The sequence below is a fragment of the Mixophyes fleayi genome, chromosome 7, assembly GCF_038048845.1.
Source record: "Mixophyes fleayi isolate aMixFle1 chromosome 7, aMixFle1.hap1, whole genome shotgun sequence".
Classification (NCBI taxonomy): domain Eukaryota; kingdom Metazoa; phylum Chordata; class Amphibia; order Anura; family Limnodynastidae; genus Mixophyes; species Mixophyes fleayi.
In genome coordinates, this window is record NC_134408.1 from 71,667,824 (window position 1) to 71,688,346 (window position 20,523).

General features: G+C 38.3%; 1 protein-coding gene across 1 annotated transcript in view; it reads right to left on the reverse strand.

Annotated features, from left to right (window-relative positions):
- Positions 1 to 14,400: 14,400 nt before the first annotated feature.
- The window catches only part of PGAP1 (post-GPI attachment to proteins inositol deacylase 1), a 113,030-nt gene continuing 106,907 nt past the window's right edge, over positions 14,401 to 20,523 (reverse strand). Inside the window, exon 12 of the mRNA XM_075179964.1 lies at positions 14,401 to 14,671. Coding sequence (XP_075036065.1) covers positions 14,416 to 14,671 — 256 coding nt within the window. The 3' untranslated portion in view covers positions 14,401 to 14,415. The remainder of the gene's footprint in view (positions 14,672 to 20,523) is intronic.

A 20,523-nucleotide genomic window follows, 5' to 3' on the forward strand; every position in this document is an offset into this window, starting at 1 on the left:
CACGTGAAAACCTCCCTGAACGGACCTTCAGTACATACCTAACCAACACTGTCTTCCCCAAGCTTACTTCGTCTCAGCGCTCTCTCTTGTTTTCACACAAGACAAAGTCCCGGCAGCCATCAAATTCCTAAAGTCTTCCTCAGCCCCAAGGCCTGACGGTTTCACCGCCCAGTACTATAAAATGTTTGAAGGGAGTCCTTTAACCCCACTGTAATGGAATAAATTATGGTACAAATATAAGTTGGATAAAATATTATTAAATTATATATGTGTAAAATATAGTAGGTCAATTGTCTGCCTCTATGTATTCTGTGAAAGGGTTAAATTCTTTCTGTGTATTTCACAATGAATAAGGGCCTCATTGATCAACAGGGTGTTCCAATTGATGTCAAATGTGCTATGTGGACATAGGTTTAGGAATGTGAGAGGTCACATATGTCCCTTGACCTCATGGTTATAGGTTTTCTGTTTGATCAAATATCTGTCGAAAGCATTTATAATTGTTTTTTTTCCTTCTACGGTGTATTATTTCAAAGTATATGATGTAATTAGTGATGTCTGTTAAGAGGGGTGAGTTTTACTGAATATAATCTGTATCTTGTATGGGAAAACCCCAATCATGTTCTATTGTTGAACTAAGACTCAATGCATTGCATTTTGGAACAATAAAGAGAACTTTGCATTTTTTACACTTACTATTTTTGAATAATTTCTACTCTATCATTTTTGGAGGTGCCCGCCGAGATTAATCTGCAAATAGCAAATAGCAATCAGCACATCTGGAAGAGCCGAGACGAATTATATATTCAACTGTGGCCACAAAGGTAACATATTTTTTTTATCTTTCTGACTATATACTTCTGTCTCCCACTCTCTGGGTTTGCTGAAAAGGTATTTATAGTTATCTCTGTAAGTGTGAAATTGCAAACGTATTTTTTTTTTTAAATTGTTTATATGTTTTTATAGATGTATAAGTATAGATTTGGAACCAATTAGAATTTCCTTTTGCTGTTTATTGCTCAGAGACTGTTTTACCTTGTTAACCATAGTATGAAAGGTTGCATGTATGCGAGTGTGAAAGAGTTTCCTTTACGGGACTTGAGTCCAGGTCAGTTACTGAATTCAAGTATCACTTCTGGTTAACGCTTGAAGGAGGTAAAGAATAGCTCCAAGTCAAGTACTGTAAAACACAAAAAAGTACACTATAAGGCCTTACATAGCAACATGTGTAACATGTGTGTGTGTGATAAGACCAGGATTTATCTGACGAGATAAAGTGTGGTTTCCCTAATAACGGTTGTAGCCGGTAAACGGGGCGATACATACTAATAGTGGTTGTAGCCCTATTACCATAACGCAGATTGACTCGAGTATAAAAAGAATAAGCTGCATGATGGGACAATATGTAGCCACACGGGAAAAGCCTAATAATAATAATCGGTTGGAGATTTCCCCTGGTTTTCCAGTAGTCATTATGTTCTATAAATATGGAAAAAAGTCTATTCAATATGTGCATAAATGGTTAACAAGGTGTCCTGAATTTACAGCAAAGGGAAATTTTGATTTAATTGTCTTAGGAGAAATAGGAAAGGGTGTTTCTAAAAGTAAAGATGTGCAAGCCTTGCAATTATGGTTAAATGAGGCTACAATTCTGCCTCCTTATATTGATCAATATATGCCAGTTAAAACTCCTAGTGCACCAGGAGAGCAAGATGACCCAATATCTGATATGTTACCTATTGTAATGGGGGCACAAAGAAGGTTGTATCCACAAGTACCTCTCCATGTGGATCATAAAATAGATATACCACAGGGAGAGAACATTGTGGATTAAACAAAAAGGTATGATGAAATTGTTGTAAGGTCTGATGAGCGTCAAATATCTGATGAGGACAGTGAGGGAGTAGTAAGGGGAGCAGTAGGAGGTCTGGTTACAGAGGTTAAAAAGCCCCTTATGGGTAAAGATTATGCAAATATATCTGCAAAAAACATTTCCAGTATTCCAAGACGGCCTGAAAAATCCTCTGAGGTACACATGCTTCCTTTAAAAACTATAACTACAGACCAAGGCGCACAGTGGGTAGCTCATGTCCCTTGGACACAAACTGATTTGAATTCAATTGTTACGGAATGTAAAGATTATAGGACTAAACCTGCAGAGGTAATGATTAAATTGCAGAGATTATACAAAACACACAGTCCCACATTTTCAGATATACTGCAATTGTTTCATGCTCTGTTAACCTCAGATGAACTTAATAGTTTAAATATTCAGTGTAAGTGGAATGAGGCTAATTTTCAAATCCCTAGAAATGATGCAAGGGCTGATATTGATACACAGTGGTAACTTGCAATGGCAACATTTAAAGAATTGTTTGCCTTGAAAGTAGATTGGTCCAGTTTTTTTTATTAAACAGGGTGCAACTGAAGGGGTAAGAGAATATAATGCTAGATTCAGAAGAGAAGTTGTAAATTATTCAGGTGTTTCTGATGTGTTTGCAAAAGCGGATTTTAAAAGTATTTTGACTAGTGCTTTTGCGGAGGGATTAAAAAATAATTGAAAAGTTAGAGTTCAAATTCATGACCACCTCTGGGCTATAAAAGATATTGATGCTTTAGCTACAATTGCTGCACATCATGAGGATAATATGGTAATTAAAAAAGTTCAAGCAGAAACAAAATTGATGAATTTGCAAATGGAGGCAGCTAAAGCTACAATTCAGGGAGTTAGACCCAAAGCAAGGGTGAATGCATATCCTGACAGGAGTAACAGATCACAAGTGATTTGCTATAATTGCCAGGAGAGGGGGCATTTTGCCAAGTATTGCAGGAAGCCTAGAAAGCAAAGAGATAATCGGGGGAGGCCAGATCAAGTAACCACTTCTCAAAAAAAATATTGATTGATGGTCTTCAGCAGCTCCTGTGCACATCTGTCCAGTATTAAGAACAGATGTAAACATGACAGTTAATGGTAATAAGCATGAATTTCTAATTGATACGGGAGCTGCAAGATCGGTATTAAAAAATGAAATTTCATTACCAATTACTGACATAATTGTAAATACTATAGGAATCGCTGGTCAAGTAGTTTCTTTAAAAGAAACAGAGCCAGTTAAAGTCACTTTAGGTCCTATCACAGATAAACATTTTTTTTTTTTGGCAGCAAATGCTCCTTCTAATTTATTGGGTAGAGATTTGTTGTGTAAATTAGAGTGTTCAAGACCTACGGACTATTAATGCGATAGTTGAACCCCTACATCCAGTTGTTCCAAATCCTGTAACAATTCTTATGCAAATACCAGCAGAAGCCCAGTTTTTTTCTGTCATTGATTTATGTTCCACTTACTTTTCTATTCCTATCCATGATAGTCAATATTTGTTTGCATTTACTTATCAGGGTGAACAGTATACTTGGACTAGAATTCCCCAGGGTTTTGTAAATAGTGGTACTATATTCAGCCAAGCCTTAGCAGCTGATTTTCACAAGAAAGTACTTATTCAGTATGTGGATGATTTGTTGTTATGTTCTGATTCTTTTGAAGCATCGCTTACAGACACTGGTGAATTGTTAACTCATTTGGCATATTCTGGACACAAGGTGTCAAAGGGTAAAATTCAGATGTGCAGTCCACAGGTCCTAATATTAGGGAATAAATCCTCAAAGGCTAATAGCGAAATATTAAAATAGAATATGGGATGAATTGACTTAGATAGTGAATTGTTAAAAGTAGAAAAAGAAAACTACCTGGCTGCGCTGCCGCTCTCTTATATAATTTGTAACTTCTGAATCAACACTAGAGAGACAAGTTAGTAATGTGCTGTATACAATGTCTGCCTCCTATGGTCATCGGGGGCATGACAACTAATTATATTACATACAAATGTTGCTATTATAGTAACTAAAGTGAACGTATTGTATAAAACCCTCAAAATAGCCCTAATAATAATAAAGAACTTAGTTGACACATATAAGTTTTCTCTGTAGGCCTATAGGGGTAAATAGTCTCTCATACTATATAAATAAATATTTGAAGTTGTTGTTACCTAATATCAGTACAACCACTGAGATGCCCAATTGCTGACTTTAGATAGAGAATAATCTATCCCAAAGGCATTATGCCTTAATTGTAAATAATGGAATGTGTAGATGGCTGATTCTAGGATGTCTTTATATCTTCGTTTTTAACCATCTTTGTATATGCCAGACATCCGGACCATACATACCACCAATCCCATTACTATATGGATATGGTTTTATTAATCTGTTTCCACATTTGATACCAAAGATTTTTTATTTATAAGGTTAGCAAGTTGGTTATGGATTATCAGGTTTTTTGGCATCCTATAAATTCATTTTTAGTTATTCCTTTAAGGATTAGTTGTACCTCCCCCTCTTCATGAGGATTAGTTTAATTATTAATGCGTCTTTGCTTATACCCCAATAGGATTAACGTTTGTTCAAAGCCAATCTTTTATACTTTGAATCCAATGGAGGATTTCAAACTAGCGTATGATAAACTCATCCAGAAAGCTCTTGATGAAGGAACTATCACTAATACTGAATTCAACTTTTTACGAGTTGACCATCCTAAAGTAGCAACTATATATTTGCTACCTAAGATACACAAAAATGCCAAGACCAATAGTCTCAGGGATGGGTAGCCTAACGGAACAGGCCAGCATATTTGTTGACACCCACCTGAGAGAATATGTCACGTCACTACCGTCATATGTAAGGGACACCATGGATATTTTAAAACTTTTAGATGGAGTAACCCTGCATGAGAACATATGGCTGATTACATGTGACGTTGAGTCCTTGTATACAAGTATAAAACATGATACTGGCATTAGAGCTGCAGAATTCTTCTCGCGGAGTAACAACAATTCAGAATTTGGAGCTTTCATTATAGATCTTCTGAAATTTATTCTAAAGAAAAATTTCTTTGTCTTTGAAAATCAATTCTATCTGCAGGTACGGGGCACAGCAATGGGGGCCGCTTGTGCCCCGACCTTTGCGAACCTGTATCTGGGTCAATGGGAGAGAGACATCGTCTTCCATGAAAACCTGTCCCAATATACAGATAGGGTAATAACATGGATGCGTTACATCGATGACATCCTCATCTTATGGCAGGGAGACAAAGAATCTTTTAAGAAATTTATCCAGATTTATTAACACCAATGATAATAACCTTAGGTTAACTTATGAGATGGACAGGAACCAAATTAATTTTTTGGATATTACCATTAGGAAAACAACAGATGGTCGAATAGAAACAGTTCTCTATAGGAAGAAAACAGCGACCAATAGTGTTCTTCATAATGACAGTTCACATTTTCCATCAGTTATAAAAAATATACCCAAGGGGGAGATTCTTCGACTTAAACAAAATTGTTCTAGTACAGAGGACTATCAAAAACGCTCAAAAGAATTAAGTACCAGGTTGACCCAACGGGGGTACAGTAAGAGATCTATTAAAAAAGCTATTAATTCAGCCAAATTGGTGGATCGAGTAGATTTAATATACCCCAAAAAGAAAAGGGAATCAGACAACAAAATTTGTTTCGTTGGGGACTTCTGCCAGCAATGGAAACAAATTAAATCAATTGTACAAAGACATTGGCCTATACTTATGTCAGATCAACAATTAGCCAAGTCATTGAAAGAGAAAGTTAATTTTAGCTGGAGGCGCGCACCCAACCTACGCGATAAACTGGTGCAAAGTCATTATAACCCAAGAAGACGGATGTTAACTGTAAAAGGCTCATACAGATGTGGATCATGCAAAGCATGTGCAGTGATGGTTAAAACTACTGAAATACATGATAGATATGGGCAAAGATATATTATTAACAATTTCATAAATTGTAACACCAAAGGAGTTATTTATGTCTTGAAATGTACCTGCAATAAGATCTATGTAGGTATGACTAGTCGACCTTTAAAACAACGAGTCCTTGAACATGTAGGAAACATTAGAAATGCTGCTATGGACCAACAACGTTTTAAACCACTTACCTCTGTAGCACGCCATTTCCTACAAATACATGGAGGAAGGTCTGACGATCTGTGCGCATTTGGGATAGAAAACATATCCATGGGCATAAGGGGAGGGGATGTTATGAGAACACTGCTTCAAAAAGAAAGCAGGTGGATTTTCTTACTCCACTCCCTTATGCCACATGGTCTCAATGAAAATATCAACTACTCTAGCTTTCTGTAGATCCTACTGTATTTTAGGACAATCTATACCATCTGTATTTATATACATTAGGTAGACATCGGAGGTACTAGAATAAGTCTGGATTCAATGTATGGAATTACATGACATCATAATGGAATATCTTGAACATCCGTAAAATATATAGTTAAAAATATATAGCCATATAAGATATTGACAGTATAATTTTTATTTTCAATATTTTTTGTATCTAGAATCACAGGTGTACTCCTCACTTGGATCAAACCATGAGTAACATAATTTCATTTTTATATATTACCAGAATAAAGTCTGGACTTAATGTATGGAATTACATGACATTATAATGAAATATTTCGAACATCTGTGAAATATATAGCTATGCAAAATATTAACAGCATAATTTCTATTTCCAATACTTCTGTATTTAGAACCACATGTGTATTCCTCACTTGGATCAAATTATGAGTAACATAATTTCACTTATACATCACTTTCTAAGGATCTTACAGGTATTTGTTCTCACATTGGATATGCTCAGATTGAATTTCTGTCATCTGATACATATAATATTAACATTTTCACCTATTATCACATTATAACATAATATATTGGTATTTCCACGTGTCAACTCACAGGGAATCTTAATGTCCTTGTCTCCTTCTTTTATCCATAATTAATATGGTCTTGTTATTTAGAATAATCCATGAATATTATATGTTCTTAGCACATCGAATTTTTTCAATAATTAATTCACACCCCTTTCACGTTTCATTCCCAACATATTTTTAATATTTTTTTTATTATTACTCAATAGTAATGTAGCGCACCAACTCATAATAATTTGGATAGCGCACTAATCTATAAATAATCTTGACATGTGGAAACATTCAAGGTAACCATGCTATAACATATATACTTACCGAGATAATATATCCGTTTCCAATACTTATCCAACTTACTAGTGGAGATGTTTAATATGGAACTAGTATGATATACCTCCCTACTGGTCACTGTGACTGTCAATCATAAATGTAAGCAAACTATTGGTCGCTGTCAGTTTATAAACCTCTAATCCACAGACAGACAAGTAATTCCCATGTGTAAGCCGATAGGGTGAAACGTAGGTCGGGTAGCGTGACGTGCCACGTCACAGACCCGGAACTAGGGAGCCGGTCAGCGGGATTTTCCTGTGATCATGCCGGAGATTAAGCTCACTATAATTATATTTAGTATGTTCATTCTGACATGTTAGCAATCCTCTTAGGAAATAGAGACGATAGGCTTTGTGCCGGCTAACCCCAGCCAATTAGATAGGTAGTTCCGTACAGTATATGTCCCATTACAATCCAGGTGGGACACTTCACCAATATTGGTTTTACCACATAAGGACATGGTTAATAGTATTTCCTGCTACAACTTGTTAATAGCAAGGAGATTTCTCCCGTAATACAGTGACCAATATTTGATGTTTTCTCACACTTTGAGTGTAAATTGAATGTTTACTATTAACGGAGATCATATACTGCGGATATACCTACTATAGATATTTAGTTATCAATTTACATTTCAATTGTGCTCTGAATCTTTGTGTGACAGAATAATAATTTGTCTAATAAATCTATAACACACACAAGGGCAATCACGCCATAGCTGGAGACCATTTGATAACTTTAATCTTGGACCTTGTTCCACTGACCACAAGCCCATCCTTTCCTCTAATAAATGAAGGATACAATAATAAAATATGAATGAACATCGGGTAAAGTGACGTGTCACGTCACAGATCCGGAACTAGAGAGCCGGTCAGCAGGATTTTCCTGCGATTGTGCCGGAGACCTAGTTTACCATAATTACACCCAGCAGGTTCATTCTGATATGCTAGCAATCCTTTTAGAAAATAGGGACGATAGGTCTTGTGCCGGCTAATCTTGGTGAAGTTTAAAGGTAGTTCCGCACAATATACATGCTATTACAACCAAGGTGGGCCACTTTATTAAAATTGGATACATTATATAGGGACAAATACAAAAGTGGAAGCTGCTCAAATCAATTTATAGGCCATAACAGGTGCTGAAAGGGTGGGGTTATCCTGCAAGGAACATACACACAACATTTTTTCCCCACCCCACCCTTTCAGCACCTGTTATGGCCTATAAATTGATTTGAGCAGCTTCCACTTTTGTATTTGTCTGAGAGGCATGTTGGTGTCAGTAGCTGAGGGGGAGTGCTGACATTGGATTGCTATTTGGAGGCTTCTGGGGTACCTCTTTGGTAAGTTAGCTCTCAATTTAAAAACACATATGTATGGCCCAAATATAGGGACTCTCATTGTTTAGAGTAGGACCATCCTATTAGCAAAAGCGCCTTGGCGTGGCAGGATGGCTTAAACATACATTTGCAAATGTGTGCAACAAAGACTTTTGCATTTTTATCTACAGTAGAAATGGCAGATCTGTTGCTGGCTATAGCAGTGTGCTGGGGGAAAAAATGTTGTGTGTATGTTCCTTGCAGGATAACCCCACCCTTTCAGCACCTGTTATGGCCTATAAATTGATTTGAGCAGCTTCCACTTTTGTATTTGTCTGAGAGGCATGTTGGTGTCAGTAGCTGAGGGGGAGTGCTGACATTGGATTGCTATTTGGAGGCTTCTGGGGTACCTCTTTGGTAAGTTAGCTCTCAATTTAAAAACACATATGTATGGCCCAAATATAGGGACTCTCATTGTTTAGAGTAGGACCATCCTATTAGCAAAAGCGCCTTGGCGTGGCAGGATGGCTTAAACATACATTTGCAAATGTGTGCAACAAAGACTTTTGCATTTTTATCTACAGTAGAAATGGCAGATCTGTTGCTGGCTATAGCAGTGTGCTGGGGGAAAAAATGTTGTGTGTATGTTCCTTGCAGGATAACCCCACCCTTTCAGCACCTGTTATGGCCTATAAATTGATTTGAGCAGCTTCCACTTTTGTATTTGTCTGAGAGGCATGTTGGTGTCAGTAGCTGAGGGGGAGTGCTGACATTGGATTGCTATTTGGAGGCTTCTGGGGTACCTCTTTGGTAAGTTAGCTCTCAATTTAAAAACACATATGTATGGCCCAAATATAGGGACTCTCATTGTTTAGAGTAGGACCATCCTATTAGCAAAAGCGCCTTGGCGTGGCAGGATGGCTTAAACATACATTTGCAAATGTGTGCAACAAAGACTTTTGCATTTTTATCTACAGTAGAAATGGCAGATCTGTTGCTGGCTTTAGCAGTGTGCTGGGGGAAAAAATGTTGTGTGTATGTTCCTTACATTATATAGGGACAAGGTTAATAGTATCTCCTGTTATAACTGTTTAACAGCAAGGCTAATGATCAATATGTGATGCTTCCTCACACTCAGATTGCAAATTTATTGCTTACTACTAACGGAGACCATATTTGGTGGATGTGTTTTGATTCTTTGCGTGATAGAACAATAAAGAATCTGCTCAATATATTTATAACATATTTAACTGGAGACTATTTGACAACTTAAATCTTGTACCCTGCGTTATTGTCCCAAGCCTATCTTTTATCTTTTTCCTTTAGTCAGTGAAGGATGCAACATAAAAATAAAAAATAAAAAAAAAAAATGAATGAACGTTATACATGAATATATACTGATATCTAGACCTACAGGGGTCAATTTTATTCTTGTTTACACTGTTTTCTTATCTTTTGCACTTCTATATTTTAAAACAATTCGCCTAGTTCTATGATATCTGATATTTGCCCGAAATTTTAACTTAATTACTAATAAAGTTGATTTTATTTAACAAAATTTCTATGGACAGAAGTGCCCCACATACTATCTTTTTCGGTTGATGTCTAATATCAATTGAATTCTTTACTTATTCTAGATTCGTCTAGTTTAGGGAGCACCCCCTCACATTATGTATCATATTTAATGAGGTTGTCCTTACCTTAGAGCGGATTGGTAATTCCTTCCTTTTTCATACTTTGAATCACACAAGGCTCTGATAAGCAATGCTATATTGCGCGGGCATCATTCAATCGTTCCCTGATAATAGATTTTCTCTTTAGATAGTATTGAAATACAGAATATACTTACCCTTGTAGTCTTTTATTTTTTACACATAATAGATCGATCGCTGCAATGCATCATTTATATATCATAATATAGGAATCTCCATCAGTTACACCCCATCATTGCTTATTTTAATTGCAATGTTTTAAACCCTGCTACTCTATTGCCTATTGCTTCTGATATTTAATCTTATCAGATTCAAAGGGAGGGGAAGGTATATTTGAATACAGATGGTAATGATTTGGCATTAAGTGAATCAGATAAGGAGAATACACACAAAAGTGAACATCAGAATTTTACACAGTTTGCTCATGAACCACAATTGTGTTGTATACATGCAGCAAACTACTGCATCATGACCAGATGTAAAAGAAATACCATTGCAAAATCCTGGTTTGATTTTCTATGTAGATGGGAGTTGTCATAGGAAAAATGATACAGGAGCATTACAGTCAGGATTTGCAATAGTGGGTGATAATAGGACTGTATATTCTTCAACCCGGGATTTATCGTGGGGTAATTCCCGGGTCGGACCTGGGTCGCCTGCATTATGAATGGTGCAACCCGGGTTTTTCAACCCGGGTTGCACAGAAAACATGCTGATTGGCTGTCTGCCTGTCTCTGGAGGATGATGTCATCGTTGGAAGCCCGTGGAACATTGTAGAAGCTTTTTAGGAGAGATGGTGGATGGTGTTCTCAACCTAAAGCTGAAGCAGAAGCGTTTTTTTAGTGCGAAAATTGCTTTTAATAGTTTACAAAAACAGTGTTTATTTACAGCAATTATGACACACTGGCTGGAGGAAGAGGTGCGTGAGCTGCTGAATGTCAGAGGGAAGGAAGAAATTAGAAGGCAAGTGACTGGGACTGTGAAGGATGCCACAGTGTACTACAACATCGCCAAAATACTCACACAACGTGGCATAAAGAGGACACAGCAACAAGTCCTGAACAAATTGAAGTCCCTGAAGAAGCAGTACACTAAAGTCCATGACCACAACAGGCGCAAAAGTGGCGCTGAAAGAATGGACTGGCCCTTTTATGACCAGTGCAATATGGTCTTTGGACATTCTCCTCTGACAAATCCAATTGCACTGTCATCTTCTAGTAATGTGGATGCGGCTATACCAACACCACTAGAGAGCAGACAGACAAGCGAGACCGCAACGATAATAATAGAAGATTCTATTGAAGACACCCCAGAACTGGAGTGCTCTGCCACAACAGATGACACAACATGTCTTGGGAGGAATTGAACGATTCACAGCCATTCCCTGCTGCGCAAGTCATTACAGAGACTTCGCAAGAAACGCAGCCAGAACCAGTGCCGGTGTCAAAGTCTACGCCAGGTCCCAGTTTACGCTTCAACAGTAAGTATCTTTAATAATCTCACATAATAACCAACCATATATACATACATATATATCTACATGATTGGAAAAAAAAAATGAACTGTATAAACAAAAGTCCCAAAAACAGAGAACTATATCAACCGAAATGCAAGCCAAATACCAATAAATATATCTACATAACTTTAAAAAAAAAAAAAAAATGTTTGAACATAAAAAAAGAGAAGCATATCAACATTAATACAAACCAAACACCAATGTTTCTACAGAACTTTAAAAAGAGAACTATATCAACAAAAAGCCCAAAAGACAAATATAATCCACTCCAAAGTATTAAAACATTAACACGCATATGTTGCAGTGCAAAACTACTGAGCAAGAGGGAGGAGGCCTCAAGCACATAGCTTACAACACTGCTTTTTTGTTCTGCCACATTATATATTCTAATGTATGTTGTACTGTGTTTTTTCTACGTACAGTTTACAACGTTCCAAAAAAACGCAAAAGGCCCAACAAAATGGACCAAGCAACTAAAACAATGACAACTGTCATGATGAATCAACTGCGGGAGATGGACAGCACCATGAGGGAACACGAGAATACACAACTGCAGCGTTTCATGGACAATGAGCGGGAACTGCAGGACTCTTTCCTCATGCAAATCATGAACATGCAGGAACGCGTGTTACGTGAAAATCGTGAGTGTATTATGGGATTCATGGACAGACTCCTCTCACGGGTGCAGGCGCCTCCTTCAAGTCCTTATTATTATGACGGACATTATCCTATGTACCAGAGGGGGCAACCCATGTTAGGCAACAATAACCCTCCAAACCCGGTACAGAATACACAACATGCTCAACCTATGGGTAACCCCAACATAGAATACCCACCGGGTTTTCCACTCCAAACCACTCCACCACCAGAAATGCCACAATATAGGCAATTGTAATAATCATGTTTTATGGTCAAATGTTTCACAGTTAATTGTTATCATGTATGTTATGTGTGATCTGGAATCACACCGTTAGCTTCTCATATAACGTGAAAAGCAAATTTGCACTTACTGTTTGGGCACATTTGTGTCTTCGGTTTACTACTTATGTATATATTTTATTTTTTTCTACATGCAAGTAAGAACTTTTATATTGTGTCATTTTATATTTTTTTGTGAAGAGACATATGAGGAAATATGTACAAAACAAAATACAATATGTGAAATAAACATATATTTTTTATTTTTACATTTGTGTGGTACATTCAAACAAGTGAGGTCAAATTGGCAGTGAGGGTGGTCCTAATAAGTTCAGCAGAGGTATTGGTGCGCTCTCCTTCAAAAGTACTGGAGTCCACTGACAGTACTGGCATTTCAGATTCCTGCACATTCCACTCAGGTAGAAATTGCTCTTTTTGAATTTCACAAATGTTATGTAAAATACAACAAGCAGCAACCACGTGGGGCACAAGCTTGGTGTCAATGTCAATGCGCTTCAATAGACAGCGCCAACGTCCTTCCAAGCGCCCAAAAGCATTTTGACACCACCATCCGAGCAGAGCTGAGGGTATGTGTAAACCAGATCTGTTCCTGAGACAGGTGATGTTGCTGAGTGAACCCCTTCATCAGCCAGCGCCTCAAAGGGTAACAACAAATTATAACTAAGTCCGGCACTGAAATGACTACTCAGACTCGGTACCAACGCTGGGGATCTGCACCCCAAAAATAGATAAATATAACAACCAAGGTATGCGGTGGTATGCCCGAGTCTGCCACAAAAACACTCATGCACAAAGTATATAATTAAAAAATGTTTATTCTAGCATATAAAAAACCATAATAGGTACAACCAATGTGGGCTGTTGCCGGTGCCAAAACAATTGATAGCGAGGTAGGTGCACCTACACGCTAACCAGATAATATATATACCAGTCCAGCAACTGTATAAAACCCGTTCCACTCTATTATTATAGAGATTATGATATGATTTTCACGGAATTTCCAAACCCTATTAGGGATAATAATATGGAGAATAAAGTGGTGTGTTTGGGAGGTCCAACTCCGGAATAACTGATGAAATCCAATACGGAATGTCAAAAGGTAAAAAAAGTTTCTTACCAATTTCTGGCGATGTATTATAGGACCGGTACCTTGATATGTACTATGTACTGTATAACCGACATGGATCCTCCTCTTCTAGATGTAGATATTATACGGAGCTCCGTGTATAGCTCTTGTTCTCACCACATCAACTCCAAACACTAGCGCATACTAAAGGTGAACGGTTGGTAGAAAGATGCACTGGTATAGGCACTGAACTATAGTCCACAAGAATAGTTAAAATAATTGCTGTTCAACTGACGCGTTTCATCCCCATATAGGCGATTTCCTCAGAGGAAGAGCAGCGTGAAAAGAAGTCTCATAGCCGAGCAATTACTACAATCAAGGAGAGATTCGTAAGAAAGAGCTGATTCAGAGCTGTGCTGTTTTAGGAGTCTCTATTTCCAATGTTACGCTTATTGACCACAGGTATTAATTGTTTGCAATTTGCTGTGGTCTTAAAAGACGACCGAAGTCAGTGTGAAACTTATCTCTGAGGAAATCGCCTGTATGGGGATGAAACGCGTCAGATGAACAGCAATTATTTTAACTATTCCTCAAAGGGTAAGCAGCATCCCCAATGATGTGTACCGGTATCTCCACACCATCAACAAACGTAGATTTCTGTAAATAAAAACATGCAGTTTCACGTCATCATGTTAAAATTATTGGTCAAATAACGCTGTACACTTGGTACTATATCGTGAAAATGCATTTTGCAAATGTTACATCTGTATATAAAAAGGGGCAGTAAATACATACAATATTGATATCAAACAATAGTATATAAGCTTCAATTACAAAAACATCATACAACATTACACCTATATTTACCTCTCTAGGGAACAGCCAGCCATCTTGTCTTTCCTCAGCAATTTGGTAAAGGTCCGAATTTCCTAGAACTCTGGCGTCATGGGAACGTCCAGGCCACCCGATGAAAACATCTGTGAAACTAACATAAAAAAAAACATAGATAAATATGTTTTACAATACGCATTACACATGGCACAGTCACATAAAAAAAAAACATAAAAAATGTTTACCAATAGTTGTGGTCAACCACAGCCTGCAGAATGATGGAATGCCAGCCTTTGCGGTTGTAGTAATCCGCATGGTTGTCTGTGGGGGCAATGATGGAGATGTGTGTCCCGTCTATGGCTCCAGCACACTGTGGAAACCCACGCTTCAGGAATCCTGCAATTGTATCATCCAGGCGCTGACCTTGCGGTAAGGAGATGAAGTGATGATACAGGGCTTCCAGCAATGCCGTGGTGACTTCATGCACTAGAGTGCACACCGTGGATATCCCCACTCCAAACAAGCAGGAGATTGTCCGGTATTCTCCAGGGGTAGCATACCACCACAACACAATAGAAAGGCGCCTACATGGTGGAATAGGTTTCCCAAAGTTAGTGGCCTTCCTGGAAAGTGCTGGGGTAATAAGGTCCAGCACATAGTTAAATGTCCCACGTGACATTCTGAAGTGTTGCATCCACTGCTGTTCCTCAAACGCTTCCACAGTAGACCAGAAAGCTTCTCCATGGCTACAGTCTCTGGCACGCATGGTTCGGTTACTGGCAGCACTGAATCTCAAAATTGAGGCAATGCTGGCCCTGAGAAACGCTCTCCTCCTGCGCATATACAGACACTGAGTTTTCTTCTGTTGTGCCATAAACTTCGCCTTCCTCCTCCTGAACTGGGACTGTGCAAGAGTGCATAGTGTCAGCAGCTGCAGCAAACTCTCATTTGGTGCATAAAACAGCAAAAAAATACTAGTAAACATGAACTCTGGGCTACACAAAAGTGAGTCGTCGGCCATGATGAAAAGTAATGTGGTAAACAATCACCACCCACTTTTGCATCATCTTTATGCGTCAACAAACCAGTCACCTTTCAATGACATCACCGTTTTTCAGTCGATGAAAACTGCTCTGGTGATGACTCCCACAAATTGCCAGGACACAGACTTGTGCAGTATGAATGGGGTCAACCCGGGAAATTCCCGGGTCCGAGGTGCAGTATGAATGGTGTTTCTGAGCTGGGACGCTCCGAGACCCTGCAAAAACCCGGCTTCAAAAACCCGGGATATTGCAGGGGCGGCAGTATGAAAGTGGTATTAACTATATTCTATTGTTTACTAAACAGTTGAGACAGATTCAAGCTGCTGTGATAGACACACAAGCAATTACGATTGACAGAGCCTGTCGTAATTTGAATCCAGGAGATTGGGTGATAAGAAGTTTCTTAATATCCGGTTCATTGACTGATCGGTGGGAGGGTCCATATCTCGTGCTATTGACAACGCCAACAGCGATAAAGGTCAAAGAGAAAAGCACTTGGATAAACGCTTCCCATTGTAAAAAAGCAGTCAATCTTAATCAAGTAATAAGATAATTATCACCTTTATTCTACAAGTAAGGGATATTTCTGAGACCATAATAATGTCTCAGCCCTTACAAAGGCAAGATGCTGTCCCCGCGCCTCGCTTGCCGGGGACGGTCCTTCTGGCCGGCTACTGCGCATCCGTTCCCTAGCAACGGGACGCGCTTCTCCGCTTCCTGTCGGCGGTCTGACCATTGTGTATATATATCCTGCTCTGACACCACTAGGGTGCCAGGGCAACTAGTTTCCTAGGATCCTAACCTCCAGCGCTTTCATATATATATATATATATATCTCCAGATTGTATTCCTGTGTTCCAACCCAGCTCTCCCTGACTTTTGGATTCTCCCTTGGTCCTGCATATTACTCTCCGGATTGACCTTTGGCTTGTTGACTATTCTCCGCTTCCTGATTTTGTACCTTATCTGCCCGCACGGTTCCAGACTTCAGCTTGTACGACCACGATTACCTCCGCCATCTCGCAGGTAACTCCCTGGGAGGGACCCGACCTGCGAAGTCCAAACTTCCTTGCGGGGGTCCCTGGTGAAGACCGTTGGCGTTAGACTCCGCGCCTCCTAGTGTAGCAGTGCCAATACCCACAGGTGCCGCAATCTTCCTCATTACAGAAGTCAGGGGATGAAAATCTTGTGAAGAGGAGAAGACAAGGGATGGAAAGAAACTGGTATTCAGCGTTGACTAAACCAAATTTGAAATTATGGTAGTTGCCATTTGTTTTAACATTAATCATGTTTGCAATTGGTATTTTTCTTGAACTGTATGTTTACAACCCTGTAAATGGACAACAGAACAATAATATAACAGTTTCGTAAAGGAGAGGTAAACAAGATACATCACATGACCATTGCAAAGATTTATCTCCAACTCAAGCTAGTATTTGTAAATATTGTGAGCGCCATTTGGAAAAGCAATGCGTACAATGGTGCTTAGATGATCCAAACTTTTTTAGTGATCAACATCCAATAGATGTGTTTCATCAATTGATAGGGAAAAACGTAATACCAGTGAGTGTTGGGTTTGCACTCAAGTACCTCGTAGACATCACAATGTTGGTCTTATATTGTTTCCCATAAATGAAAGTAAATTAGGTGAGAAGAAATGTGGTAACAAGACAAAAGGAGAGTATAGTAATACAATGCCACCACATATAAAGTTGATAAAGTATTATAATGTGATACATGAAAATATAACATGTTATAATTAAACTGCTAATCCTACAGTTCAACAGAAAGGAGTGAATTATAATGTACCGAAAATATATTTAGGAGCAATAAAGGAATGTTTGAGGATTGTACAGTTTAACAACTTAAATTTAATTTAAGAACTGATCAATGCAACATTGAGTGGAAATGTAACTAGGTGGACAATACATTCTGTTAATCGGACCACTTGTGAATTGGGCTATGAGGCAGCTCATAGTTTAATGTCTGATATACCATATACACTTCCTGAGAATTTGTATTTCATATGTGGAAGGCGAGCATATAAATGACTACCTCCAAATTCTGAAGGTATATGTTATATTGGAGAATTAATTCCTAGTACAATTATCATAGATACATCAGAATCTGATTGACATGATCACTCAGAACATAAACAGCAGGACGAGGAGATCAGTAAAAACTGTAAGTACTAAATATAAACATATTTTTAAAATAGAACATTCAGTCAAAGTAGGGGTAGGTTTTGAAAATTATTTCACTCATGGACATATGGGATATTTAAACAATATTGAAGCAATTGAACAATTAGCTGATTTGTTAGATAACATCACAGAAATTTATGATGACAGTTTTAAATATGTTTCCAAAGAGCTTCAAGCATATAAAACGGAATTAATCCAACATAGATTAATATTAGATTACTTAACTGCACAAAGTAGTGGATATTGTCACACATTAGAAACTGTTTATGGTGTCCATTGTTGTACGTATATTTTGAATGAACCACCAACCGAGAGGAAGAAATAGATAAATATGTGTTACATATTTCACAAATAAAAAATGAATTCAGGAAGAGTCATAACAAGAGATACTGAAAATGATTGATGACTGGCAGGAAAGTTCCCGGTGGAATCCTGCTACTTGGTGTACAGGTATATTCTCTGGAATATCGGGATGGGGGAAAGGGCTATTCTGGACATTAGGAAAATATGTTATTTTTTTAGTAATATGTGCATTAATTTATCTCCTTTTAAAATGTGTTTCAGGTATGTTAGGAAAGTTGTGCAAGGTTGGGACAAATGCTTTACAAATAAATGTAGTCTCGGAATCACAAGGGAATGTCTCAATTGCATTGACAAATGTCAAGGAAAATAGAATATTTGTACCACAACTTAAATAAACATTTCTCTCTTGATAGTTAGTTTTTATAATAGAGTATATTAATATCCCTCTGCTTTGTTTAGATTTTTTTGTAGTTTAAATGGTTTTTTTTTAGTTAAAGGTTATAGTGTGTGAATAGTGTTCACAAAGAGGGGAATGTAATGGAATAAAATTATGGTACAAATATAAGTTGGATAAAATATTATTTATGTATTATATATGTGTAAAATATAGTAGGTAAATTGTCTGCCTCTATGTATTCTGTGAAAGGGTTAAATTCTTTCTGTGTATTTCACAATGAATAAGGGCCTCATTGATCAACAGGATGTTCCAATTGATGCCAGATGTGCTATATGTACATAGGTTTAGGAATGTGAGAGGTCACATATGCCCCTCGTCCTCATGGGTATAGGTTTTCTGTTTGATAAAATATCTGTCGAAAGCATTTATAATTTATTTATTTTTTCCTTGTACAATGTATTATTTCAAAGTATATGATGTAATTAGTGACGTCTGTTAAGAGGGGTGGGTTTTACTGAATATAATCTGTATCTTGTATGGGAAAACCCCAGTCTTGTTCTATTGTTGAACTAAGACTCAATGCATTGCCCATAGATTGTAAGCTTGCGAGCAGGGCATTCTCACCGCTTTGTCTGTTTTACCCAGTTTCTTTATTAGTTTACTATGTTTGTCCCCAATTGTAAAGCGCTACGGAATTTTTTTACACCTTACACTATTTTTGAATCATTTCACCCACTTGACCTCTATTTTTAACCAGGATCTAGAAGTAGCCTCCTTTGACCCTGCCACCACCCGAGCCAACATTGTAGTGATCCCAAAACCTGGGAAGGATCACACCTTATGCACCAGCTACATGTAGATATCGCTTCTCAATGTAGATTTGAAACACTACGCAAAATTACTGGCCACTAGATTAAATCCCCTCCTACCCTCTCTTATTCATCCCGGGTAGACAGGCTCCGGACAATACCAGGAGGGCCATCGACTTGATGCATTCTATCCACACTGTCAAAATATCTTCACTGATCATGGCACTGGACGCCGAAAAGACGTTTAATTGTATTTCTTGGTCATTTATGGGTGTAGTCCTCGAGTCGATGGGCTTCTCTGGTAGATTTTTTGACAGGCATATTGGCTTTATATAGATCCCTGTCAACTACTGTCTCACTTAAAGACATTACCTCAGCGCCGTTTGGGATTTCAAATGGCACGTGACAAGGGTGCCCACCTCTCGTCGCTCATCTTTTCCTTGATAGAGGCCTTTGTGGTATTTAATAGGCTCGACTGAGCACAAGCTGGTGCGATATGCGGATGATTCTCTACTCACTGTGGCTAGTCCGGTTACTCTCCCCTCCCTTCTGGACAAACTTGATTTAAATGACTATTTTTCTGGTTACAAGATCAATCCGGAAAATACGGAGGTCCTGGACTTTTATATATCCAGGTCGGACAAGTCTCAATTGGAGCAGATTTTCCTTTTTAATTGGCAATGCCAAAAAATAAAATACCTTTGTCAACCCTCCCCGGTCATACTACTCTTCAATTTCCCGGAACATCCCCTCCAGGTCTCAAGCCCGCTGTGTTCACCCCATGGCACTCCCGAGGTGTCAGATGTTTGAATGACCTCACCCGTACCGACATGTTCCCTCAATTCTCTTATATTCAAAATAACACTGAGGCCCCAACCAAAGTTTTCTACCAATACCTACAAATTCATAATTTTCACAACACAATCAAACATTGGCTCTCTAACTGCACACTCGCCTCTTTTGAATCCCTTTGTCTTCATCAGTCTCCACGGCAGGCTAATATCTAGTCTCTACACAACACTCTCTCTGAGTACGCAGGACCAGAGTGACCCCCACAAACTAGCCTGGGAAAGAGAAATTAGGGAGCCCCTTGATGCTGACGATTGGTGTGAGATTCGCGAGAATGCTGCTTCTAGCTCCATATGCGTGAAAATTAAAAGAAAATGTCTAGAAAGTTTTATACATCGCTGGTACTACGTGCCAACCAGTCTTAAAAAAATGCTACCCGACGCGTCTTGACTGGTGCTGGA